The sequence below is a fragment of the Symphalangus syndactylus genome, chromosome 19, assembly GCF_028878055.3.
Source record: "Symphalangus syndactylus isolate Jambi chromosome 19, NHGRI_mSymSyn1-v2.1_pri, whole genome shotgun sequence".
In the NCBI taxonomy this organism is placed as follows: domain Eukaryota; kingdom Metazoa; phylum Chordata; class Mammalia; order Primates; family Hylobatidae; genus Symphalangus; species Symphalangus syndactylus.
The window spans coordinates 17,732,933-17,759,551 of NC_072434.2; the positions used below are offsets into that span (position 1 = coordinate 17,732,933).

The following is a 26,619-nucleotide window of genomic DNA, read 5'->3' on the forward strand; positions in this document are numbered from 1 at the left end:
CCTTCCAAACCTGCTCCCATCTAGCAGGCCTGTCCAGCACCCCACCCTCCCTCAGGGCCCCAGGGGAGCCTGCAGAGAGTGAGGTTAGTCTGGGTTGGTGCCTAGAGGCACCACCCTTGCCCCTCACCACAACCTGGTCTGGTCCGAGTGGCAGGGCCTCCATCCTGCCCCCTGTCAAGCCCAAGTTTGGGTCCCTGATAACTCCTAAGGCTGACGTCACGGAAGCACAGAATGACAGAGTGTCAAGGCTATTGTACGTTTGGGGAAACTGAGGTTCACAGAGGTCAGACACATGGAGCAGGGGTGCCAAGTCTGCAGTGGGCAGGTGGGAGAGGGAAGTCCCCCTGGTGGGGGACTGCTGTGCTCCCAGGCCCTAGGAGGCCTCCATCTTGGGGACAGTCTGAGTTTGGGGCCACCTTACAGTTCCCCTGCCGCTGCCTCTGTTGCTGCTTCATTCTCGTTTGGGTGGAACAAAGGTGTTCCAGAGCTCAGGGGGCGAGGTGAGGAAAAGAGCTACCTTGTGTGGGCAGCTGTGTGGCTTTGGAGTCGACAGACGTAGCTTAGAGCCCGCATTCCTCAACCTTCTGCCGGCGGGACCCTGAGAGGTGCCTAGATCTCATTTCCCATCTGTGAAGTGACAGTAATAAGCATCTCACAATGCAAAATGCTTTGCATATATTGTCTCATGTATCTCTGAAGAGGGACAGAATATGCACACCAAAATATGCTGCTTCAGCATAAGGATTATTCTCACTTGAAAAACAGCTGATGCAAAAGACACACTCTGACCTCTTCCCTTTTCTCCCTGTCCCCGGGGGGAAAGAAACGTTTTTGTTACCAGAGATGAGGAGCTGAGGCTGAGGCAAATGTGCACAAAAGGATAAAATACCTCTTACCTTCCTTAGCGTCCCTAATCATCCTTTTCCACAGTTGCCTTTCTTCTTCTTTCTTTCTTTCCTTCTTTCCTTCTTTCGTTCTTTTTTTCTTTCTTTCCCTCCCTGCCTCCCTCCCTCCCTTCTCTCTCTCTTTCTTTCTTTCTTTCTTTCTTTTCTTTCTCCTCTTTCTTTCTTTCTCTCTCTCTTTCTTTTCTTTCTTTCTTCTTTTTTTTTTTTTTTTTGAGACAGAGTCCTGCTTTGTCGACCAGGCTGGAGTGCAGTGGCATGATCTCGACTCACTGCAACCTCCGCCTCCCAGATTCAAGCTATTCTCCTGCCTTAGCCTCCTGAGTAGCTAGGATTACAGGTGCACGCCATCACGCCTGGCTAATTTTTGTATTTTTAGTAGCAACGGGGTTTCACTATGTTGGCCAGGATGGTCTCGATCTCCTGACCTCATGATCCACCCACCTTGGCTTCCCACAGTGCTGGGATTACAGGCGTGAGCCACCGCATCCGGCCTAACGGCCCTTTGTCTTCTAGTTGCTGAGATCATAGCGTGAGGTCCTTGGCCATGGTCAGGTGTACTGAGCACTGCTGGACAAGGGACAGTTAAATGAGGTAACAGAAAGGACTTTCTGCTTTGGGAGGCCGAGGTGGGAAGATTGCTTGAGCCCAGGAGTTCAAGACCAGCCTGGGCAACATAGTGAACTTCATCTCTACAACGTAGTGAGACTTCATCTCTACAATAAAAAAACAATGAGCCAGATGCAGTGGTGGGTGTGGTCCCACCAGCTACTCGGGAGGCTGAGGTGGGAGGATGGCTTGAGCCCAGGAGCTCAAGCCTGCAGTAAGCTGAGATCGTGCCACTGCACAGCAGTGAGACCGTATCTCAAAAAAAAAAAAAAAAAAAAAAAGCAATTTCTGGCTGGAAGGCTAACGAGGCACTGGGATGGGTGAAGTGTGTGATGATGGGTGTGTCGTGGAGCCGGCAGAGCTCTGCCTGCTGATCCAGCTCGTCTCTGGCAGTTTGTTGCTCTGTACTCTTCCTCAGATCCTGACTTTATTTTGGCACTTACCAAGCTCTGTTGTCACTGACCTATTTTTATCTCTGTCTTTCCCGATAGATTTCAAGATGTTCACAGAGAAAGAGTCTGTCGAGCTCACCTCTGGATACCCCAGCTCCTACACAAAGCAAACGTTTCTTTTTTTATTTTTTGAGACAGTCTCGCTGTGTTGCCCAGGCTGGAGTGCAGTGTCCCAATCTTGGCTCACTGCAGCCTCCGTCTCCCGGCTTCAAGTGATTCTTCTGCCTCAGCCTTCTGAGTAGCTGGGACTTCAGGTGCGTGCCACCACACCTGGTTAAATTTTGTATTTTTAGTAGAGACGAGGTTTCACCATGTTGGCCAGGCTGGTCTGGAACCCCTGACCTCAGGTGACCCACCCGCCTTGGCCTCCCAAAGTGTTGGGATTACAGGTGTGAGCCATTACGCCTGGCCCAGATTCTTTCTTTTCTTTCCTTTTTTTTTTTGAGATGGACTCTCACTCTGTCGCCCAGGCTGGGGTGCGGTGGCGCGATCTCAGCTCACTGCAACCTCCACCTCCCGGATTCAAGTGATTCTCCTGCTACAGCCCCCCACGTAGCTGGGATTACAGGCCAGTACCGCCACGCCTGGCTAATTTTTGTATTTTTAGTAGAGATGGGGTTTTACCAGTTGGCCAGGCTGGTCTTGAACTCCTGACCTACAGTGATCCACCCACCTTGACCTCTTAAAGTGCTGGGATTACAGGCATGAGCCACCATGCCCGGCCCAAGCCCATGTTTCTACAGGTTTGAAGAACAGAAGCGTGAACAGTTCCTTTGCAACCTCTCCATGGCTTTTCGCCTTTGGGGTTAGAGTTAAGCTCCATGGCTCAAGGACCCAGACTTGAGAAAAAATACAAAATCAGCAGAATTTGGAGACATTTTGTCTTGCTTTCTGCCTCTTTGAAAGTGATTTTTTCCCTCAACTTCCCGAACTCCAACCTTCTCTTTCTCCTGAAAAGCAGGAGAGTGTTCAGTGGGTTGTCCCCCACACCAGGGGCACCTATTTTTTTTTATTATTATACTTTAAGTTCTAGGGTACATGTGCACAACGTGCAGGTTTGTTACATTTGTATACATGTGCCATGTTGGTGTGCTGAACCCATTAACCCGTCATTTACATTAGGTATATCTCCTAATGCTATCCCTCTCCCCTCCCCCTACCCCATGACAGGCCCCGGTGTGTGATGTTCCCCACCCTGTGTCCAAGTGTTCTCATTGTTCAGTTTCCACCTGTGAGTGAGGTGTTTGGTTTTTTTTTGTCCTTGCGATAGTTTGCTGAGAATGATGGTTTCCAGCTTCATCCATGTCCCTACAAAGGACATGAACGCATCCTTTTTTATGGCTGCGTAGTATTCCATGGTATATATATGTGCCACATTTTCTTAATCCAGTCTATCATTGATGGACATGTGGGTTGGTTCCAAGTCTTTGCTATTGTGAATAGAGGGGCACCTACATTTTTGTTGTTGTTTGTTTGTTTGTTTTGAGACAGAATCTCCCTCTGTCACCCAGGCTGGAGTGTAGTGGCACAATCTCGGCTCACTGCAACTTCTGCCTCCCAGGCTCAAGTGATCCAGCACCTCTGCCTCCCAAGTACGTGGGACTACAACCACGTGCCACCCTCCTCTGCTAATCTTTTGTATTTTTTGTAGAGACAGGGTTTCGCCATGTTGCCCAGGCTGGTCTCAAACTACTGCGCTGAAGTAATCCACTCACCTTGGCTTCCCAAGGTGCTAGGATTACAGGTGTGAGCCACCACGCCTGGCCCATTTCTTTGGTTTTCTTTTTATCTTTTTTTTTTTTTTTTTTTTGAGACATGGTCTTGCTCTGTCACCCAGATTGGAGTGTGGTGCCTGCAGCTCTTCCTCAAGGGAATGCTTTTTCTTTCCCTTCTTTCTCAAAGCTTCCCTCTGGCTTCCCTTTGGCTTTCAATGGGTTGTCCCCCACCCCAGGGGCACCTGCATTTTATTGTTTTGTTGTGGTTGTGTGTTTCCCTTCCCACACTCAAGCAAGCCTCCCACCTCAGACTCCCGAGTGGTTGAGACTACAGGCATGAGCCACCATGCCCGGCTAACTTTTTAAGTTTTTGGTAGAAACAGGGTCTCACTATGTAGTCCAGGCTGGCCTCAAACTCCTGACCTCAAGTGATCTTCCTGCCTCAGCCTCCTGTGGTGGGACTACAGGCGTGAGCTGTCACAACCAGCCACACCTGCATGTTACATGAAGAAGTAATGCCTAACCTGAATGTGGCTTGTCACGCTTCAGTTACAGGCAGGAGCATTGTCATCCAACCTGGGTTCATCCTGGGTCTGCTGTTTACTAGCTGTGTGTCCATGAGTGAGTTCCCTTCATCCCTCCGAACCTCAGCTTGCTCATCTGTAAAATGGAGTCCAGTGACACCTCTCTGGCCATTCTCCAGGTTGCTGTGAGGATACAATGATTCAGTCCAGCACACAAGAAGCATTTGTGAGCTGTAAGGGCCTGAACAGAAAAAGGGTTCATATTGCCATGACTTTGGGCCAGGGTGGGGCCTTCCCACACCCTCGAATCATACCAGAGTCGATGACAGTTGCTGTGCGTGGAAGCCACCTCCTTTTTAATCTTACAGCTGACAAGCAGAGAGGCTAGCCCTGGTATCGCTTTCATCTTTAGCCTCACCCCTGGGGGAGGGTGACAGACAGGCCAGGGAAGCCCAGTGGAGCCCAAATCTTGCTCCTGTCCTCACTTGGAGCTCCTCACTGGCCTGACCATCCAGCACTGAGGACCCCTCCGGTGGTCAGAACACAGGTCCCAGATCTGTCTTTTCTTTGCTCACTGCAACCTCCGCCTCCTGGGTTCAAGCGATTCTCCTGCCTCAGCCTCCGGAGTAGCTGAGACTAAAGGCACACGCCACCACACCTAGCTAATTTTTGTATTTTTAGTAGAGACGGGGTTTCGCCATGTTGGCCAGGCTGGTCTTGAACTCCTGACCTCAGGTGATCCACCCGCCTCGGCCTCCCAAAGTGCTGGGATTATTGGTGTGAGCCAGTGCGCCCCACCCAGACCTGTCTTTACTCCCCACCACCCTGACTCCATAAGCCTCCCCTCTACCACATTGGGAGCCTGCCCTTGAGTTGGCTTTGCACACAGACACCATCTTAGGTATTTCCACAGCCCCCAGGGCCTGGTCACTCATTAGCCATGTCAGTCTCTCCATCCTAAGTTCTTTATTTGTGCAGATATGGAGACACAAGGACCAGAGAGGTGATGTTACCTGCTCAGTGTCACACAATATATCTGAGCATCAATCCCCAAATCTCCAGAATGCCAGATGGCTCCAGCTCTTCCTCAAGGGAATGCTTTTTTTTTCCCTTCTTTCTCAAAGCTTCCCTCTGGCTTCCCTTTGGCTTTCAATGGGTTGTCCCCCACCCCAGGGGCACCTGCATTTTATTGTTTTGCTGTGGTTGTGTGTTTCCCTTCCCTTTGGCTTTTTTTTTCCTTGTTTTTTTTTGTTTGTTTGTTTTGTTTTTGACAGAGTCTCGCTCTGTTGCCCAGGCTAAAGTGCAGTGGTGCAATCTTGGCTGACTGTAACCTCTGCCTCCTGGGTTCGAGCAATTCTCCTGCCTCAGCCTCCCGAGTGGCTGGGATTACAGGCACGCGCCACCACGCCCGGCTAATTTTTGTATTTTTAGGAGAGACAGGGTTTCACTATGTTGGCCAGGCTGGTCTTGAACTCCTGACCTCATGATCCACCTGCCTTGGCCTTCCAAAGTACTGGGATTACAGGCGCGAGCCACCGTGCCCAGCCGCCTTTGGCTTTCAAGCATAGACAACCGCTTTGAAGCCCCCAAGCCCCAGAGTTCTGGGGTGGAGTTTCCTTCCCGCTCCGAAAGCCATCCTCATTCTCCTTCTCACTGCCACAGACTTAGAAGCCCCTTTCTCAGGTATCTTGCCCTCTGGGTTGTGGGCCAGGCAGTGCTGATGCCTGAAATAACTGCATAGCTACTCACGCCATGGATACCTTGTCTCCCACTCCAACCCCAGGACATGACCAAAGCCATCGTGCTATAGAACACGGTCCCTTTTTGCTTCTTATGCTTCCTCCAGTGCTTGGAGAAACCTCCCCTAGCCCCCATCAGAAGGAAGCTCTACATCTTGTAAACCTTCCTGTCCCCGCCAGGCCCTATGGCAGCACTGATCTCTGCCTGCCCCTGTATTGATGGTGTGTCTGTGTGTGTGTGCGTGTGCGTGTGTGTGTTTGTGTGTGTCTGTCCCCACTAGCTCGTGAGCTCCATGACAGCAGAGACCATGTCTTGCTTCTCTGTGTCTCCAGTGCCTGCCACAGAGCTGGAGCTCAAAACCATGGTTCTTGAATTTAATTGAACCTAAAGCTGGGTGGTTTGGGGGTCACAAACCTGGACTCCATGGCTGCTAAACCATGATAAGAGCTTCAAGACCAACAGAGGAGAAAATGAAGAAGAAGGAAGGGAACCCCTCCTTGGCCTCTTCCTCCTCAGCAGTCGGAATCCCATCTCTCAGGTCTTCCCACCCTTGGCCTGGCCAGGCCACACTTGGCTGAGAAGCTAAAGAGGAGGATGCCGGTCAGAGAGACATCAGGTCTGTGTTGGTGCCTTGTCTCTTGCATGAGTTCGTTTAATGACCAGTTTCATGGGAAATCCTCTCTTCTCCATCTCCACCCTCAGTATGGGTGACTGGGGCTGACCCCAACTAGAAAAAGGACAGAGGGACCCCAGTTAAGTAATAGCTGGAGACAACGCCGGGTAGGAGTGGATGGTCTCTTACCTAGGGTGGTACAGAGAGGACTCAGTCTTCCTATAGGAGAGCAAAGAACAGAGCCCCAGACCAGCTGGAGAGACACTCAGATCTTTCTAAAGTGTTTACTTGAGACTTATCTTCAGGGAGCTGAGATCACAGCAAGAACAACCAAAGTGGCCGGGTGCAGTGGCTCATGCCTGTAATCCCAGCACTTTGGGAGGCTGAGGCAGGTGGATCACCTGCGGTCAGGAGTTCGAGACCAGCCTGGACAATATGGTAAAACCCAGTCTCTACTAAAAATACAAAAATGAGGCTGGGTGCAGTGGCTCATGCCTGTAATCCCAGCACTTTGGGAGGCTGAGGTGGGCAGATCACCTGAGGTTGGGAGTTCGAGACCAACCTGACCAACATGGAGAAACCCCATTTCTACTAAAAATACAAAATTAGCCAGGCATGGTGGCGCATACCTGTAATCCCAGCTACTTGGGAGGCTGTGGCAGGAGAATCACTTGAACCTGGGAGGCGGAGGTTGCGGTGAGCCGAGATCATTCCATTTCACTCCAGCCTTGGCAACAAGAGCAAAACTCTGTCTCAAAAAAAAAAAAACAAACAAACAAACAAACAAAAAACAAATTAGCTGGGCCTGGTGGCACACACCTGTAGTCCCAGCTGCTCAGAGGCTGAGGCAAGAGAATAGCTTGAACCCAAGAGGTGGAGGTTGCAGTGAGCCAAGATCGTGCCACTGCCCTCCAGCCTGGGCGACAGAGCAAGACTTTGTCTCAAAAAAAAAGAATAATCAAAGTAAGGCAACAAGAGAGGGATAAAAGACTACAAATAGGGTACAGTGTACACTGCTTGGGTGATAGGTGCATCAGAATCTCACAAATCCCCACTAAAGAACTTACTCATGTAACCAAACACCACCTGTTCCCCAATAACCTATGGAAAAAAAATTATAACAACTACTTAATGCCAGATACATGCTGAGAAAATTAAACTGAAATAATTTGTTTCACTTAAAGCAAAAAAACAAAGTAAGGGCAACAAGAGAACCTTCGGCTGAGGTTGGCAGGGTGTCGAGACTGGGCACCCAGACCTCTCAGAATCACCTCTGATGCTTTTGGAATCAGAGCCAGCTTAGTGGATGGGTGCCTGGAGGAAGGCGCATGGCTGAAGTGGCACCGCTGGGCCCAGGATGCTTCATCCGGACAGTTGGGCCTTGGGGTATGGGGGGACCAAGGCAGGAGTGCTCTCCTGGGAGGCCCTGTGTCTGGCAGGCATCGCTGCTGTCACCAGCCCGACTGCTCTTCTGGCTATCTGGGTGACTCAGGACCTGCCAGCAGGCCTGAATGTGCTGGGACAAGTCTCAGCCTCCCCTCCTTCCCCACATGCCTCCCCGAGGCCTAGTGGAGACCAAGCTTCCTCCTTCCATCTGCATCTGGAGTTTGGCTGCAAGCTGTCAGGCCCATGGGTCACTGCTGGCTGCTTTCCCAAGCCCTGCCCAACCCTGTCCCTGGGCAGATCAGAGCCCTCCCTGGGGGCCCCAGATGGCTGGCAGCATTCTAACAGGTCATTCCCCTAGAGTGAGATCCTGGGGTGTCATGGGGCAGGCACTCATACCTGACACCTACGAGCTTCACCGGTGTCCTAACAGTTGGGCAGCACGGATATGATTATCCCCATGTTTCAGCTGGGGAAACTGAGGCCCACAACCTCCACAGTCTCAACTCAAAAGCAGGCCTCTTGATTCCTGCTCTCCTTCCTAGACCCCACACCCAGGACCATGGGCTGGAGGCAGGAGGGACCCACAGACTGATACACTTGTGGAGTTGGGGTGGTGGCAGCCATCTTGGGTCAAATAGGCCAAATCCGGTCCTCTCTGAAGCTGGGGCTTGGCCTCTTGGGACTGGACCAGCTTTGTCTACCAGACTGAGGGGAGAGGCTGCTGGGAATAAGCAGGCTCTGGGTTCCCAGGGAAGAGGAACCCTAAGGACCTCTATTAGGCTTTCCAGGGTCAGAGGCTGAGGCTCACTTAGCCATCCTTGGCCTTGTATGTTCCTGTGGGGTCGGCCTTAGACTTCCCTGAACAGTTCTTCTGCACCTTAATATCTCACAGGGTCAGGAATGAGGAGCAGTAATAAATCTCGGGTTAATCCATTATATTCTAGGCCTTGTGCTTAAGTCTTGACCTGCAGAATGTCAAGTCTCCTGCACTCAAGCCTGTGAGCCAGTGCCATGTCATCTCCATTCCTCCTGGAAGATGAGGAGATTGGGCTGAGAGCAGCTCAAACCCTGTCCAAGGTGAGTAGCAGCACTGGGGTTTGAGCCTAGCTCTGTTGGCTCCTTAATATTGGGATCCAGACTTGACTTAAGGGCCCTAGCTTTGAAGGGGAAATTGAGCCTGCCACGAAGATCCCTCCAGGTGCCCGGGCTGCAGCTCCCCTCCTCTCCCACCCTGTGGCCCCAAGTCTTTCCTCCTCCCTTCCCTCCCTCCGTAGCTCAGAATCACTCCAGAGTAACCTGGGCTGGCAGGGGTTAAGTCACCTCCTGCTGGCCTGTGCTGTCTGCCTGCTTTGCTGTTTGCCAGGGCTGCACCTGTTGTAGCCCTACAGTTTTGATGAGGTTGGCAGGGAGTGCCAGCTCTGCACGGGCACGGTAAACATGCCACCTGCCTGCTTAGTGCTGCTGGAGCAGTAACATGCCAACTCCAACATGAATTCTTAGCTACTCCCTCTGTAGTGGACTCAGGCTGAGGGGAGCATACCAGCCTGGCTGAGACCTCCGGACCCTCAGGTGAGGGGCTGGGACCTGCAGGACAGATGCTCTGGGAAGGGCCTGCCTGTTAGTCCTGCATTCTGAAGAAGAGTGGTCCCCAGCAGAGGAGGCCAGGTTGAAGTGGGGGCAATGCACTCCCTTTTTTCTTTTTCTTTTTTTTTATTTGAGACGGAGTTTCACTCTTGTCGCCCAGGCTGGAGTGCAATGGCACAATCTTGGCTCATGCAACCTCTGCCTCCCAGGTTCAAGTGATTCTCCTGCCTCAGCATCCCAAGTAGCTGGGATTATAGGCATGAGCCACCATGCCCAGCTAATTTTGTATTTTTAGTAGAGATGGGGTTTCACCATGTTGGTCAGCCTGGTCTTGAACTCCTGACCTCAGGTGATCCACCCACCTCAGCCTCCCAAAGTGCTGGGATTACAGGCGTGAGCCATCATGCCAGGCCGCACCCCCTTTTTTCTAAAGGGCGAGAAGGCTCAAACACAAACAAGGAAGCATCAGTGACCATCAGAGTCCCGGACAGGCAGGGCTTTATTAGACACGTTGTCATGATAAGGCAAACACAGGCTGGTGTTCCGTCCTGTTTGCAGATGACCCTGTGTAGCTGGGGCTGGTCTTCCCCCACCTCCTCTGTTCGCTGTCAGTCTCAGGATCAGCTGAGCATGCCCGCCACCCTCCCTCCCTTTTTCCTCCTGCCTTTCAGTGTGGGCTGTGGTTGGCAGTGACATTTAATTCAGGGAAGGCACCTGACCTTGGGGAGGAATGTGGGAAATGTCTGCAGCCTGGGGCAGCCACCCCCCACCTGGGGCCCAGGAATGTGGGCTCTAGGCCACCTGCGGCCCCCAAGGGAGGTGAGTGCAGGGTCCAGGAATGACACTGTTGGAAGGCCCCAGCAAGGTCACCTAGTGAAACTCTTACATTGTACAGAGGGTGAGGATGAGCCACCAATGCCACCCCCTATGGCACCAGCACAGCCTTCTCTTCAATCTGGTGACAGCACTGTCCCTGACTCTTGGTGTCTCCTCAAGCCTGAGGCCACAAGTACAGCGGCAACTTTTGATTTGTCAGACCCACAGAACTGCAGAATGTCCAAGCCCTTTGAAGTGAGCTGCTGCACATCCTCTACCGCTGATGTGGAGACTGAAGTGCAGAGAGATGTGAGTTGGCTGCCATCTACTCACTATGGGCCAAGACCCAGGTCTCTGGGATGGGTACATTTCCCACCATCCCTCCTGTTCCAGGTGCTGGAAGTCAGCATGTTTTCATCCCAGCAGGGAGATTCAGGTGGCCTCTCCTAAACCCCCACAGGGTTACTGCTGGGAATGCAGTGCCTTCTGGGGTGCCCATCTGTGTGAACTGCCGGGAGTGGGTGCTGCAGCCACAGAGGGCCTGGTCACTACACTCAAGCCCACGCTCCAGCGCCTGGAGAGCAGGTGCTCTGTGCTCTGGCTGACGGCTCTGAGAAAACCAAGCTAACTCCAGCAGCTGCGTTCTTTGGGTCCGCACTGGGAGAAAGCGTTAGAGTAAGGACTCTGCTGCCCTCTCGTGGCCTCACTTGGGCATAGCTGCTGCCATTCACGCCACTGGCGGCTCACCTGCTCCGAACTGTGGAAATCTCTCTCCTAATTGCCCTCGCCTGGACTCCAAGAGGCCTGCACGGGGTGGATATCATCTCTCCTATCATACCACTTAGGCCATGCCTTGTTCCTTGTTGGATCCTGGAGGAAGAGGGCCTCAGGTCAACAGGAGAGGCCTAGCCTGTGTTACCCAGAATGCTTGGGTGTGGGGAGAGACGTGGTGGTTCCCACAGACACAACCTAATCAACCAACACCAGACAGGATGGTTTGAAAATTTAGAGGATATTTATTTCTCAGGAAGGTGCACAACAGCTGGCAGGCACTGCTTTCCCTGCTGTAGGGGATTCCTCTCTCCTTTTCCAAGAAAACCCCTCTCTTCTTGGAAGTGCCCATGGGAGGCTGGGATGTGAAAAGAAACCATACACAACACTCCAGAGCCTTAAAAAAATAAAGCAACAACCTCCTCCACACGAATACACACTTACAAAATAAATAGACGGATAAAAGAGAGGCCACGTGCCTCCCATCCCGGCTGTAGGGCTGCTTGGGGAGAGTGGGGCTGGGTGGCTCGGTCCCACTTCTCCCAGCCAGGATGATCCAGAGGCTAAATGGAATGGAAGGGCCCTGGCTTCAGAGAGAGGACAGGGCAGCACCTCTCCCGGTGCTCAGCAGAGAAGACACTGGGGGCATGGGTAGGGAACAAAGGAACAAATAAATAAATAAATAGAACCCAACAGCACTCCCAGAGGCCTAAGGGCTTAGGGTGAGGCTCAGGGGGACCCTGGGGCCTGTTGCCCTGAAAATAACAGATCCAGTACAGGCAGAAAGAACAGCAGGGAAAACACAAGCCGCATCCACCTGACCTGCAGAGCCCAGCCCCAGAAGGAGGTTTCAAATCAGCTCTACAGGGAGGAGGGGTGGGGTGGGGGTGCTGAGCTCCACACTAGCTGCTCTGAGCCTGCTCTCTGGCCCTGGAGGTGCCTGAAGGCTAGGGACCCTCCCATCCCTGTGTTCTCTGGGGCCAGCAGAGCCTCCTCCTTCACTCTCCAGCCTTCATCCTCACCATCTCCACCAGAGGAAACCGTAGCTATCTCCAAGGTGGGCTCTTTCCTAGGAAAGTTGAGGCAGAGCCCTCTCTTCCTATTCTTAATGGCCTTCCTGACCTGGGGCATCCTGAGGGTCAGCTGGGAGAAGTCCTTGTGTAACTATAAATAATCAAAACAATCCAACCCCATGTCCACCTCTGCTCCACTTGGCCACAGGTGCCCGCACTATCTCCAGCCAGGGCTGCATTCTAAGCTCCCTTCGGGCCAACAGGGAGAAGGTGTCAGACAGAAGCAAGTACAGAGAAGGGGGCAGGAGCTGCTGGAATGGACAGTTTGGGCAGGAGGCCAAACTGGACACATGAAGAAGTCCAAGGGTCCCTCCTGGAGAAGTGTGGCCAGCTGGGGGCCGGAGAGCACGGGGTCGGCATGGCTGGCCACTCAGCTGGGCAGCAACACGTGCTCCAGGAGGTAGGTGAGGGAGTCCCAATGCTTCCAGAGGAGGAACAGGAGGAGGACCAGGAGGGCGGTGCTGGTGATGCGCAGGCGTGTCTTCATGAGGGGCGTGATGAAGTTGGCAATGGTGGACACAAACACCAGCAGCACGGCCATGAGCGCCAGGATCACGTTGATGAACTTGCCCAGCAGCGCCCGCGCGTTGGCGTTCTCCACTCCCTCCAGCTGCACCACCTGCTGCTGTTGCTGCTGCAGCTCCAGCTTGGTGACCCGGGTCAGGCAGGACTCCACGGCCTCCTGCAGGGGCAGAGGGGCTGGCACGTGGGCGCTCAGGATAGGCAGGACCCCTAGGCTGAAAACCTACCTACCCCACTGAGAAGGTGCCTATAACGAAGTCTCCTCTCCAAAGGCCAGGAGGAGTGGAGGTTGACCAGCTGTAACTGGGGTCAGAGCCCTTTAAGGATGACTCTTTGGGGAAGATGCTAGGAAATGAGAGTCTTGATTACTAGGGAAGGAAAGGAGCTGGCCCAATCCCAGCTGGCTCCCTCTTGAGGCAGGCTGGAGCCTGGAAACTCCAATTACTCATTTGCAAAGCTGCCATCAAAGAGGTGGGGGGCATGGTGGCCCTTGCCCCGGGGGCTTGCCTCTGCACAGTGCACGCTCTCAGCCTCAGGCCTGTCTTGCTCATCTCCACTCCGCCCCCGCTATGCTGCCCTCTTCATCCACGTGCCTATCTGCCCCGGCCAACAGGCCAGCCTGTGTCTATCATGCCCCACGCGACAAAAACCCTAACCCTCTGGCTGCTGCCAGCTCTACCAGCACATCTGGGGCCTCCCAAGGTCGCCCTGGCCATACCTGGATATCCCGCGCCCTCTCATAGGACTGGTAGGCCACCTTCTCCTCCATGCTGGCCAGCTCCTGCTTCAGGTTCGTCATCTCGTTCTGATGAAGCTCAGTCAGGTCGTTGAGCTGCTCCTCCAGCCGCTCATACCTGGCAGAGGGAGAGAGAGTGACACCAGTCCTGGCTCCCCAAGCCTCCCTTCTCTCCCACAGTTGATTCAGTCATTCTCTCAATAAACAATGACTCAGCCCACCCCACGTGTCCAGCTCTGCTCTAATTTTAACAGCAACAACAATAGAAGCTACTATTTACACAGCACTTCTTAGGTGTATGCACTGTGCTAAGCATTTTACCTCCGTGACCTCATAGAATCCTCCCCACAATCCCATGAGATAGGTGCCAGTGTCATGTCCATTTTACAGAGGAGAAGACTGAGGCATGGAGGCTGAGGAGCCTGCCTAGGATCACACAGCTCATGAAGGGAGGAGTTAAGGATTGGCTGACTTCAACCTGGGCTCTTAAGCCGTAGGCTCAGATGCTCGCTGGGTACCAGGGACACATGGGTGTAGAGGACACAATCCCGGCTCTGAAGGCACAAAATAGCGTAAGATGACTATTATGTGAGGAGTGGTTAGTTTTTAGGTGGGGCTCCCCTTCAATTTTCCAAGCCTTCTTCATATATATGGAGAAGAAAAAGAGAAAGTGCTAGCTAAGAAAAAGATCCCCCCACAAGCCCAGGGAGCGAGCGGCACGCACTGCAGAGACACAGAGCAAAGGGCAGCAAAGGGCAGCACAAGACCAGAGGGAGACACAGAAGGAGAGGCCGAGAGATGTCAGCTCCGTTCCAGGCTGGCCCCAGGAGCTCCAACCGGAGGTTCACATTTTGGAAGCTACACATTCATTCACATGCTTCAACCTTACAGTCTGGACTCATTGTATCTTTATGACCCTATGAAGAAGGGATTACCATGTCATCCCTGACTTGAGGTCAGGAGATCGAGACCAGCCTGGCCAACATGGTGAAACGCTGTCGCTACTAAAAATACAAAAAATGAGCCGGGTGTGGTGGTGTATGCCTGTAATCCCAGCTACTCAGGAGGCTGAGGCAGGAGAATCGCTTGAACCCAGGAGGCAGAGGTTATAGTGAGCTGAGATCATGCCACTGCACTCCAGCCTGGGCGACAGAGAGACTCCGCCTCCAAAAAAATAAGAAAAAAAAGAAAGAAGGCTCCTTAGGGCCTTGTGCTGGCCCCTTCCAGCGGGCAGGATGCTGCAGATGCTCCTCTGACTGCCTCCACACCCTGGGTCTGAAACCCAGTGCTCCTTGCCTCATTCCAGGTCCGGCTGGGCTGCTGCAGGAGGGGGTGGGCAGGCACCTACCTGTAGCGCTCCTCCTGCAGGCACTGGGTCATGTAGGTGTAGTCCCTCTGCAGCTGAGTCTTCAGGTCTTCCATGGAGTCCTCCAGGTGAGACTGTCCCTCCTTGATCTCCCGTAGCTCTTCCAGCAGAGCATCCAGGTTTCCAGGAGCACCATACAGTGCATTGGACTTAGGGCTCCCCAGCGCCCCACCAGGCCCAGCCCCGGAGTTGCTGCCTGCCCCGGCTGAGCTGGCGCTGGCGCTGGAGCACTCGTCATCACTGCCATACTTGGGGCTGGAGACAAGTGTGGCACTGCCGCTCAGTGCCCGGGCTGCCTCCTCAGGGGGCCCATCTTCCAGGGGGTCCTTCAGGTGGGCGATGTTGTCAGCACTGCCAAACTTGTTGCGGATGAGGCTGGCAAACTCCCGGGGCTTGGACACCACGGCGCTGTGGGTGGCCTGCGAGAGGCCGGAGAGGCTGCCCTTGACACCCTCCACCACGCCGCCCCCAAAGCCACTGATGCCTGCGCGCACGTTGGCGCCCACGTCCTTCAGCCCCTGCTGCATGTCCCGCAGCACGTCCTTGGGCTGCCGCGAGGGCCCATTCTGCTCAATCTCCTTCAGGCGCCGGCGGTAGTGCTCCAGCTTCTTGTGCAGCTGGGCGATGGTCTGGGCCGACTTCTGGTTCTTCTTCTCGAACACTTGCTTGATGCGTGACACCTGCTGCTTGTCCGCGTTGTTGGCCAGTTTCAGGTACTCCGCCACGTTGTCGTCGCGAGCCTCCTGCTCGATCTTGATCTGCTCGGTGATCTTCAGGATCTTCTGGTGCAGGTGGTCAATGGCGGCCTTGGTCCGCTGGGGGTCCGGTGCCCCATCGGGCACGTCCAGGCTGATGGGGCCGTCAGTGTCACCATGGCTGGCGGGAAGGCTCAGGGCCACCAGGTCTCCCTTGTCGACCTGGGGAAAGAGGCAGGCAGAGGAAGCATGGGTAAACCCTGAGACCACAGGAGTGCCCCTGGATGCCTCTGGACTTGGTTTTTCTATCTAGAAAATGGATGCAGGAGTCCAAAAGAAGACAACCACCACAAGAACATTATTCCCTGACAGCCACTTACACAGGGCTCTCACATCTGCTTTCTACCCCGTCCCCACAGCATCCCCAAAATGCAGTCTAGGCAGAGCTGCTCCTCTTTTGGCCCAGGAAGGTCAAACAAGTTGTTCAGGGACACATGGCCAGGAAGGGACAGAACCTCCAGCCCAGAACTCTTTTATTTATTTGTTTGTTCATCTATTTATTTGAGACAGAGTCTCGCTCTGTTGCCCAGGCTGGACTGCAGTAGTGTGATCTCAGCTCACTGCACCCTCCACCTCCCTGGTTCAAGGGATTCTCCTGCCTCTGCCTCCCGAGAAGCCGGTATTACAGGCACCCACCACCATGCCTGGCTAATTTTTGTATTTTTAGTAGAGACAGGGTTTCACCGTGTTGGCCAGGCTGGTCTCGAACTCCTGACCTCAAGTGATCTGCCTGCCTTGGCCTCCCAAAGTGCTGGGAATACAGGTGTAAGCCACTGCTCCTGGCCCCAGCCCAGAACTCTTAAAGCTCCAGCACATGGACCAGGCAGGTCTGAGGCGTCATTGGAGTCATGGGGTTGGATTTCTGCGGAATGAGACAAATTTTCTCTCTGGACTTAACCACCTCCTGCCTTGAGCAGGCCTCTCCCTCGGAGCTGACCAATGCCTATACTTCGTGCCCTGCCTGCCTGCCCTCGCCACCCCATCTTCACTAACGTAGCTCGGCGGGCCACCCTGCCTCTGCTGACACCTCTCCCAGGCCCTCCATTACCTTACGGCTCTCCAGAATCATTGGAAACCTTTTCCGCTTCATAATGGTGGGAGTCCCCAGTCCTTCCTAGTCTCCGAGAATTGGGAGAGAAGCATGCCCCACCCCCACCCTGCTGGCCAGGTCCCCACGGACTAAAGCCCCAGAAGTAACTGAAAGGCCAAGGGAAGCAGGGACCAGTTTGGGGGCCTGAGGCTACCAGCCACCCAGCTTTGCAGAGGGTGAATGCGTAGGAAGGAAATGACAGCCCCCTTCACTCTCCACCAGGCGAGCAGGCTTCCCGAGTGCACCAGGGTGGCACCAAAGTCGGAGAGACAAGGAAAGGAGAAGAGAAACTAAGAAAGGATGGGGGGAGGGAGAGAAAGAAGGAAAAGGTCGCAGGAGATAGGAAAGATGGGAAATGTAAGGTGGGCTGAAAGCGGGGAGGCCTGAGCCCCGCTCCCCTGGCGCCTGGTTCCTCTCAGCCTGTTGGAGGGTCTTTCTGTCCACAGCTGAGTCCCCGGTGTCTTATCGCCATGCAACAACAGAAGCAGCAGGAAATGGCTCAACCCCATGTATTTTTACACACAGCACACCCCAAGCAAGGATGGGTCAGATCATTCGCCCTTAGTATGTATGGGAGGGGGCAGGGGTGTGGTCAGATATATGTGGGGGAAGGGGTTAAACACAAAGAAAGTGGCCCAGTCACGTGCACTGGAACTGGAAAGGGTCCCTGCCAATTACAGGCATAAGTCACTTGGCTTGATTCTGCCAAGGTGCAGTTATTGGAAAAGACGATTTAAAACAATAGCCCTGCCAAACTCAGGAGCCAGGGGAGTGGCTCCTCTGTGGGCTTCCACTGGGGCTTTTCCAGGTTCCACTTCCCCCTGGGGATGCTGTGGACAACCACAACCCCATCCCTAATCTCTCCTGAAGTCAGGACTTCCCTCTTATGTTTGCTTTGGGTCTCCCCTCATCCCCTCTTGCCCTCCCAGCAGGTGCTTATACCTTCAGGACTCTGCTTCTCAGAATTTCTGAACTTTCATACCCACAGTCTCCTTTAAGTGATCTGCTCCAAGGTCTAACTGTCCCAGTAGCCTGACTTAAAACCCTACCCTGCAGTTAGGCTGCTTCTTTCTGCCTTGTTCCCTGCAGTGACAGCAAAAAGCCCATCTATCCATTTTCCTGACCTTCAGTGTCCTCACCGACAATAAGGGGGTAATCACAGCTACTCTCAGGTCTTTTGTGAGAGCTATACAAGATGATGTCTGGCAAGCACTTGGCATAGTGCGAAGCATACAGAAGGTGCTCATTAAATGCTGAGTCTGAATCTAGGCAGCATAATCCCTTTTTTCCCCTGGGAGAAAAAACGCCTGTAATCAAGCTGGCCTAAATTTATTTCAGAGATTATACCAACAAATTTACTCCATATTGCTAGAACTACACAAAATTAAGCGTTTTTTTTTTTTGGTTTTTTTTTTTTGGAGTCGGGGTCTCACTCTGTCACCCAGGCTGGAATGCAGTGGCGCCATCTCAGCCCACTGCAACCTCTGCCTCCTGGGTTCAAGTGATTCTCCTACCTCAGCCTCCTGAGTAGGTGGGATTACAGGCATGAGCCACCATGCCCGGTTAATTTTTTTGTATTTTTAGTAGAAATGGGGTTTCACCATGTTGGCCAGGCTGCTCTTGAACTCCTGATCTCAGGGGATCCACCCGCCTCAGCCTCCCAAAGTGCTGGGATTACAGGCATGAGTCACCGCACCCAGCCCAAAATTAAGTTTTATTGGCAACACATGGCCTTTGATGTTACAGAACCTTTTTTTTTTTTTTTTTTTTGAGACGGAGTCTTGCTCTGTCGCCCAGGCTGCAGTGCAGTGGCGCGATCTCAGCTCACTGCAAGCTCCGCCTCCAGGGTTCACGCCATTCTCCTGCCTCAGCCTCCGGAGTAGCTGGGACTACAGGCGCCCGCCACCACGCCCGGCTAATTTTTTGTATTTTTAGTAGAGACGGGGTTTCACCATGTAAGCCAGGATGGTCGCGATCTCCTGACCTCATGATCCGCCTGCCTCGGCCTCCCAAAGTGCTGGGATTACAGGCTTGAGCCACTGCGCCGGGCCCAGAACCTGCCTCTCTTATAAAGCTGCTGCCCTTTCCACAGACGCCCAGCTCTCTTTCACTGTCTTCTTGGGAGAAAGAATATCTAGAAAATGGGTTCTGGGGCCAGGTGCGGTGGCTCACGCCTGTAATCCCAGCACTTTGGGAGGCTGAGGCGGGTGGATCATGAGGTCAGGGGTTCGAGACCAGCCTGACCAACACGGTGAAACCCCCCCGTCTCTAGTAAAAATACAAAAATTAGCTTGGCGTGGTGGCGGACGCCTGTAGTCCCAGCTACTCAGGAGGCTGAGGCAGGAGAATTGCTTGAACTGGGAGGCAGAGGTTACAGTGAGCCGAGATCGCGCCACTGCACTCCAGCCTGGGTGACAGAGCGAGACTCTGTCTCAAAAAAAAAAAAAAAAAAAAAAAAAAAAAAGAAAAGAAAATGGGTTCTGAATCTGGCTGCATCACTCATCACTGCCATTTGCTCATCTTTGTAACAGGGACAGAGTCTGTCCCACCTACTTAGGGGGAGAGTGGGAGGAGCTAATAAGAAATGGATGTGAAATGCTGTGAAAAGCAAAGTCTCCACCTGCCGTGGCTCCTTCCTGGCAGCTTGGCTCTCTCCTCCCTTGATTTGGCATCTTTCTGGCTTACAAATGGAAAACCAGCCGGGTGCGGTGGCTCACGCTTGTAATCCCAGCACTTTGGGAGGCCGAGGCAGGCGGATCACGAGGTCAGGAGATCGAGACCACGGTGAAACCCCGTCTCTACTAAAAATACAAAAAATTAGCCGGGCGTGCTGGCGGGCGCCTGTAGTCCCAGCTACGTGGAGAGGCTGAGGCAGGAGAATGGCGTGAACCCGGGAGGCAAAGCTTGCAGTGAGCCGAGATCGCGCCACTGCACTCCAGCCTGGGTGACAGAGCGAGACTCCGTCTCGAAAAAAAAAAAAAAAAAGTTAAACCAGAGTTGAAGCTGGCTGTGAAATCCCCATTAATGAGAGGAGAAGAAACACTCCTGGGAAAAACAGCAGAGGCCTGGGCTGAAGCCCTGGCCCCCTCGCCTACCCTTCTTCTCTACCCTAGGACCCAGACTTGAGCCTAACAGTCCTGCAGCAGGACACCAGCTCCTTCCATCCCTCCATGGAGGCCTGGACACCTCCTTGGTGACATGAAGGTCTGCAATGCCTGGATTGTGTGGGTCAGTCTCCAGTCACAGAACATATCCCCATTTTATTCTCTCCCCTGTGGAGGACTCAGCTCCACTGGCTTCCAGAAAGGTGGCATATTTTCCCTATGGCCTCTGGGCTCTTCTCTTTTTCTCAAATTCTAAATGTTTTGGACAAAGGATAAGGATAGCAATTATAGTTGGCCTTCTGTATCTGAGAATTCCACATCCATGGATTCAACCAACCATGGATTAAAATAATAATAATACAAATGTTAAAATACAGGGGCCAGGCGCAGTAGCTCACACCTGTAATCCCAGCACTTTGGGAGGCCAAGTGCTATAAATGGAAATAATAGTGCTACCCATCTTGTGAGGTTAATACTGGGCGGATCACCTGAGGTTAGGAGTTCGAGACCAGCCTGGCCAACATGCTGAAACCCTGTCTCTACTAACAATACAAAAATTGGCTGGGTGTGGGATGTGGTGGCAGGCACCTGTAGTCCCAGCTACTCAGGAGGCTGAGGCGGGAGAGTGGCATGAACCTGGAAGGCGGAGCTTGCAGTGAACTGAGATCGTGCCACTGCACTCCAGCCTGGGCAACAGAGCAAGACTCTGTCTCAAAAAAAAAAAAAAAAATTGGCTGGCTGTGGTGGCATGTTCCAGTTGTTCCAGCTACTCAGGAGGCTGAGGCAGAAGAATCACTTGAACCTAGGAGGCGGAAGTTGCAGTGAGCCAAGATTGCACCACTGCACTCCAGCCTGGGTGACAGAGACTCTGTCTCAAAAACAAAAACAAAAAAACAGTGTAACACTATTTTCTATTTTCATAGTATTTACATTGTACTAGGTATTGTATGTAATCTAGAGATGATTTAAAGGGAGGATGTGTGCAGGTTCTATGCAAATACTACACTATTTACTGTATGAGACTTAAGCAATCTGGAGCTTTGGTATCTGCAGGAGGTCTTGGAACCAATCTCTTTCAGACACTAACATTTCTTGACATATGTCAGACTTGTCTCTAAGTGTTTACACCTATTAATTCATTTAATCCCAGTATTAACCTCACAAGATGGGTAGCACTATTATTTCCATTTTATAGGAGAGAAAACCAAGGCCTACAGATGTAACTTGCCCAGGACTACACAACTAGTAAGTAAAGAACCTAGAATATAAATCCTGTCTGGCTCCAAAACTCAGGGCCTAACCTCACCTTAGAGGGCTGGGTAGCTCTGACAGATCCACAGCTTAAGATACCTTTGGCTGGGAGAGCTGGCCCTCTGCCACCTTTTCAGGAAGCAAGAGTCTAATCAGTGGTTGTCAACCACAGCCCAGCCTCACTCCACAGCAATGAAATTAGAATTTCCTACAGCTATGACTGCAGGCTTTTTTTTGTTTTTTGTTGAGTTAGAATCACTCTGTTGCCCAGGCTGGAGTGCTGGAATGCAGTAAGGTAATCATGGTTCACTGCAGCCTTGACTTCCCCAGGCTCAAGTGATCCTCCCACCTCAGCCTCCCCAGTAGCAGGGACTACAGGTACATGCCACCACACCCGGCTAATTTGTGTCATTTTTTTGTAGAGACAGGGTTTTGCCATGTTGTCCAGGCTGGTCTCAAACTCCTGGGCTTAAGCGATCCTCTCGTCTTGGCCTCCTAAAGTGCTGGGATTACAGGCCTGAGCTATGCTGCACTCGGCCAGACTGTGGGTTTTTACACCCCGACAGAGCAAGGAAAAAGAAAGGAGTTCTCGCCAGCCCTGTCCTGCCTTCTCCACATCTGAGGGCGTGCAAATCTTTAGAAATGGCAAAATATTGGCCATACATTTAAAATCACCTCTGAAGACTTATCACGGTGACATCTCCAGCCTTCCTCACTGGAGGTAACCCTTAATCTCACTGGTCTCCATGCAGACTCCACTTGCCCACCCAGCCCACTCTCGTGCTTAGGGGTGTGTGTGTGTGTACCTGCATGCATGTGGGCAAACCTCAGAACAAGAGAGAGGTTTGTGTGTGTTGCGGGAGGTGGTGGGGGGTGCTTGAGGGAACACTCTGTGGGAGATACCAAGATCCTGTTTGTGGTTTTTGCTTTCAAGGCTGGAACACCTCAGCAACCACTTCCATCTGAATTAACTCCCTTCAATAACTCCCCCTGCCAATCAGAGACTTTTACTACGGACTCACCACGAGATCCCAATTGAGACTGAGCTCATCCCTGCTTGTAGCCTGGAGCTCAACCTTAGGAAAGCATTTAAGAGCTTCTCCTCAATACCAGCCTCCTCCTTAGATCCTGCAGTCCCCACCCCACCCATCAGGGATGCAAAGAAGGACACAGGGATGTAGGCAGAGTTTGCCTGGAGCCCCAGCCTGCACTGAGATACTCCTCAAGTCAAGGATGGTGTAGCCTCCCTCTGGGGCAAACCTCACATTTATCTCACTTGGATCTGCCTTCTTCACACACAGGCTGACCAAACCCAGGAAAGGTTATTTCAAAGTTTGGAGAACGAGGGAAACACCCTGCATGCTAACAGGAAATAGCAGACATCCCCCCCATCCTTCCCCTCCAGGATCTTTAGTCCCTGCCCCTGTCCCTGGAGGGAACCCAAGACCTCCAGATCCCTGAGAGGCTGAGCTGTCTAGTTACAACTCTGAGAAGCAGAGTTGGAGCTGGCTGGGAAATCCCCATGAATGAGAGAAGAGACACAACTGGGCCTGGTGTGTGGAGGGGGCCTTGGGCTGGGATCCTGGTCCTCTTGCCAGCCCCTCTTCTCTACCCCAGGGTCAAGATTCCAGCCTGGGAGTCCTGCAGCAGGACGCCGGCTTTTTCCTACCCTTCACAGAGGTTTACAATGCCTGGGATCTGCTGTTGGGTCTCCAATCACAGAACATCACTTTGCTCTCCGTCCCCATGGAGGGAGCTGGCGTGTCTGAAGAAGGTGGGAGCTCTCCATGCCCTGCCTTCCCCGGCACATGTACCCAGGGTGACAGCTACCTTTCAGGACTCGATGGACAGAGGGCAACCAAGGTAAACAGAGCCAAGTTGCTGGTAGACAGATAGGGAGAGGTACAAAGAGGGATTATGCTTTAACAAAGGAAAGAAAATTAGTGAACAAGAAGAAAAAGATGAGAAAGCTGTTCAGAGTGCTGGAACAGGACAGAGGGTGAGAAAAGGAGAAAGATTTGCCAAAAGAACAGCCATGAGACAGGATACAGGGTCTGCAGAAGGTAAAGGAAAGGGCTTTAAAGTTGGAGTTGGGCACTAATTTAGATCCTGGCTCTGTCACTTACCAGCTGAGAGCTATCAGGACGATGAGCTGAAACACTGAGTAAAGGGCATAAAGCAGGTGCTTAGAAACAAATACAAACAAATTAAGAGACACTTCACACCCTCGGAATGACTATAATAATTTTTATTTTTTGAGACAGGTTCTCACTTCATTGCCTGGGCTGGAGTGCAATGGCATGATCGTGGATCACTGTAGTCTCGATATCCCAGGCGTAAGCAATCCTCCCACCTCAGCCTCCTAAGTAGCTGGGGCCACAGGCATGAGTCACCAAGCCCAGCCCCTAGTAATTTTTAGAAAGGAAATAAGTGGGCTGCACATAGCGGCTCACACCTGTGGTCCCAGCACTTTTGGAGGCCAAAATGGGAAAATTGCTTGAGTCCAGGAGTTTAAGACTAGCCTGGGCAACACAGCAAGACCTGTCTCTACAAAAAATAAAAAAACAGCCAGGTGTGGTGGTGCATGCCTGTAGTCCCAGCTACTCAGGAAGCTGAGGCAGGAGGATGGCTTGAGCCCAGGAGTTCGAGGCTGCAGTGAGCTATGATCACATACGCCACTGTACTCCAGCCTGGGCAACAGAGTGAGACCCTGCTTCAAAAAACAAAACAAAAAAAAAAGGAAATAAGTGTTGGTGAGCATGTGCAGGAATTGGAAGCTTTGTGCAGCATACCTAAAACAGCACAGCTGATGTGGAAAACAGTTTGGGAGTTCCTCAAAAAATTAACATAGAATTACTTTATGACCCAGCAATTCCACTCCTAGATATTTTCAATTCCCAAAAGAATTGAAAATGAGTATTCAACACTCATTTGTACACAAATGCTCACAGCAGCAATATTCACAATAGCCAAAAGGCAGACATAACTCAGATGTCCATTAACTGATGAATGGGTCAACAAAATGTGACATTTCTTGCAATGAAATACTATTCGGCCATAAAAGAAACAAAGTGCCGGTAATGCTCCAACATGGGTGAACCTCAATAACATTAGGCTAAGTGAAAGAAACCAGACGAGAAAGGCCACATAATGAATGATTCCATTATATGAAATATCCAGAACAGTTAAACCCACAGAGACAGAAAGCTGATTAGTGGCTGCCAGGGGGCTGGGGTGGGGGTGGGGGGAGGAATGGGGAGTGACAGCTTAATGGGTACAGGGTTTCCTTGGGGGTGCTGAAAATGTTTAGGAACTAGATGGAGGTGATGTTTCAACAACTGGGTGTGGAAGGCCAGGGTCCTCCACTGGCCTGGGCTGCAGCTCCCACCATTGTCCATTACAGAGTGGGTCTGCAGGAGGGTCTCTGGGTCCTTCAGCTCACTGTGTCAGGTTTAGCAGAGCAGCAGCTCTTCCTAACACACTCCTAATCCCCCTGTCGTGCAGCTGGTTGACTAAAAAGACCAGAACAGATCACTCAACCCCCAGTCACCAGCAGGCAGAAATGCCCAAGGTTCCCCAGCCCAAAGCAGGGCACAGGTGGGCTACACAGGAACCACTGCTCCTCTCTCCAGACCATCAGAGTCCGGTTTGGCCCACGCCACCCAGCTCCCTATCCATGCCCAGCCACCAGCACCACACCTGGAGTTGTGGCCCCCACACCATAACCTCTTCACCCCACCCCCTCCTGCCTGAGACAGGCTGGCCACTCCACAGGTACCTGACTCCAGATTAATCCTTGTGAATGGGCTGGGCAAGCACTAAGAGGAGAACCGGAGGGGGAGAGTCATGCTTCTTCCATGATCCCCCTCCACACCAGAATGCCCCCTGCTCAGGGACTTTACTAGCCAGGGCCTTACATCTTGCTCTAAACAAAGGCTGAGGGCTAAGAAGTGCTGATGAATATCTGGATGAGCCAGAGCTGGGATGTTCTCTCAAGTGTCCGAGACCCAACCTTCCCTATTCCTCTTCCTGCTCCAGTGAGATCTACCCTCAGCCCATGCACACCTGGGGGCTCCCCTCCACATGGCCTTGGTGGCACCCTGGACTCACCTCCCTGGCCCCTTTCGCAACACTAAATGAAGCTGGATTAGGCTCTCCGCCAGATTATAAGGAGCTGCCGGATCAGGGCTTCCCAGCCCTGGCTCCCGTGGAACTTCCTGGGGCTCCCACCTCCTCCCAGGGCCTGAACTCAGTGTCCTCGGGTCAACCTGGCCCTGGATATGGGACACCAGTGCTTCCTCTCACACACTAGCCCAGCAGCCTGGATCCCTGAGATCTGGGAGGCACACAGTAGACACTGTTGGGACAGAAAGTATCCAGGCTTAAGTGAAGCTGTGTGTAGGGAGGGGAAGGGCACTAGCTATGTAAATTGGGAAATGTGAATCGTGGTTCTCTTTCTTCATAATGTAAATGCATTAAGCAGTTTTCAAGATAGACCACAGAAACAGCTGCCACTTGCAAGGAACACGTGCTCCACACCTGTGCTCCCAGCTGCACGAGAGAGCTGTACCTCTGACCCTCCTCCCTCTGAGGCAGGCAGCCCCTTCCCAGACTCGCAAAGAACCCCTATTAGGGTCCCCACAGCAGGCTGACAGGGAGGAAGCGGCCTTCTCATGTTAGCCATCTGCTCAGGAGTTGGAAAGACAATATAAGGTCACTCTTAGATGGAAAAAAAAAAGACAAAGAAAAAGCTTTGGGGGTTCCCATGCTTCCCTTTAGGAAAGCAGGGCAGCCCAGTCTTCCTGACAGTGGAGTCAGGTGTCAACCCTGGCTTGTCTATGGGTCTAGACAAGCAGGCCGAGGCCTGTGCAGAACACCGCTCCTGGGAGCAAGGTCTGGGCTCCCAGTGGGTCAGAGCCCAGCAGGCACGTGTGGCCCCGGGGCTGGCAGGCCTGGGTGACTCAGCAGAGATGCTTCAATCTGCTGACTGCTGCCCCGTGACTCTGATTTCAGTGGCCCTCTCGGGATAAAGAATGCTCAGATTCCCTTTTTTCTACCCATTCTCAGATGGAAGGCACGGTCAACTGGACTAGGATGGAGAGGAAAGCCTATGGTCAGCTAAAATCCTTCAACCCGAAGAGGTCATGTGACCTTACGGTAAAGCTGGGAGAGAAGGAACCTGACATTTCTCGTACCAACCCAACATTCCAGCAAGAGCAGGCTGGAAAAATTATTCCAATCCTTGGTCCTGACGTCGGAGGCTTCCCCCATTCCATTTTTTCAACTCAGCAGGAATAGCCCGGTGGGGCTGGTGGCTCTCTGCCTTTCTGGTGAGGATATGTGGGTAACAGGAAGCTGCTCACTCCAGCTCTGGATGTGTCATCACAGCTGACCAGGGTGCTCCCAGGTGGGCAAAGGGGTGGGGGTGGAGAAAGAGCCTACCTATCGGTTTAATTGGTGCCTGGGAGCCTAAGCGGCTTTTCTTAAGAGGGCAGGCACCACGTGCTCAGATACTGAATGGGACACATGTGGGGCAGTATGGACCTGAGTCAGTTCGCCAGGGGCACAACAGGTTGACAAAACCCCTGTAGCAAGGCCCCAGCTGCCACA

The 26,619-nt window shown here is 52.5% G+C and overlaps 1 protein-coding gene across 6 annotated transcripts in view; it reads right to left on the reverse strand.

Annotated features, from left to right (window-relative positions):
• Positions 1-11,334: 11,334 nt before the first annotated feature.
• Positions 11,335-26,619, reverse strand: part of TMCC2 (transmembrane and coiled-coil domain family 2) — a 46,059-nt gene continuing 30,774 nt past the window's right edge. For all 6 annotated transcript variants that reach the window (XM_055234794.2, XM_055234796.1, XM_055234793.2 and 3 more), the window contains 3 exons: positions 14,792-15,726; positions 13,426-13,561; positions 11,335-12,867 (listed from right to left, as the gene is read on the reverse strand). In XM_055234794.2, the coding sequence (XP_055090769.1) occupies positions 12,556-12,867; positions 13,426-13,561; positions 14,792-15,726 (1,383 nt within the window). In that variant the 3' untranslated portion in view covers positions 11,335-12,555. The remainder of the gene's footprint in view (positions 12,868-13,425; positions 13,562-14,791; positions 15,727-26,619) is intronic.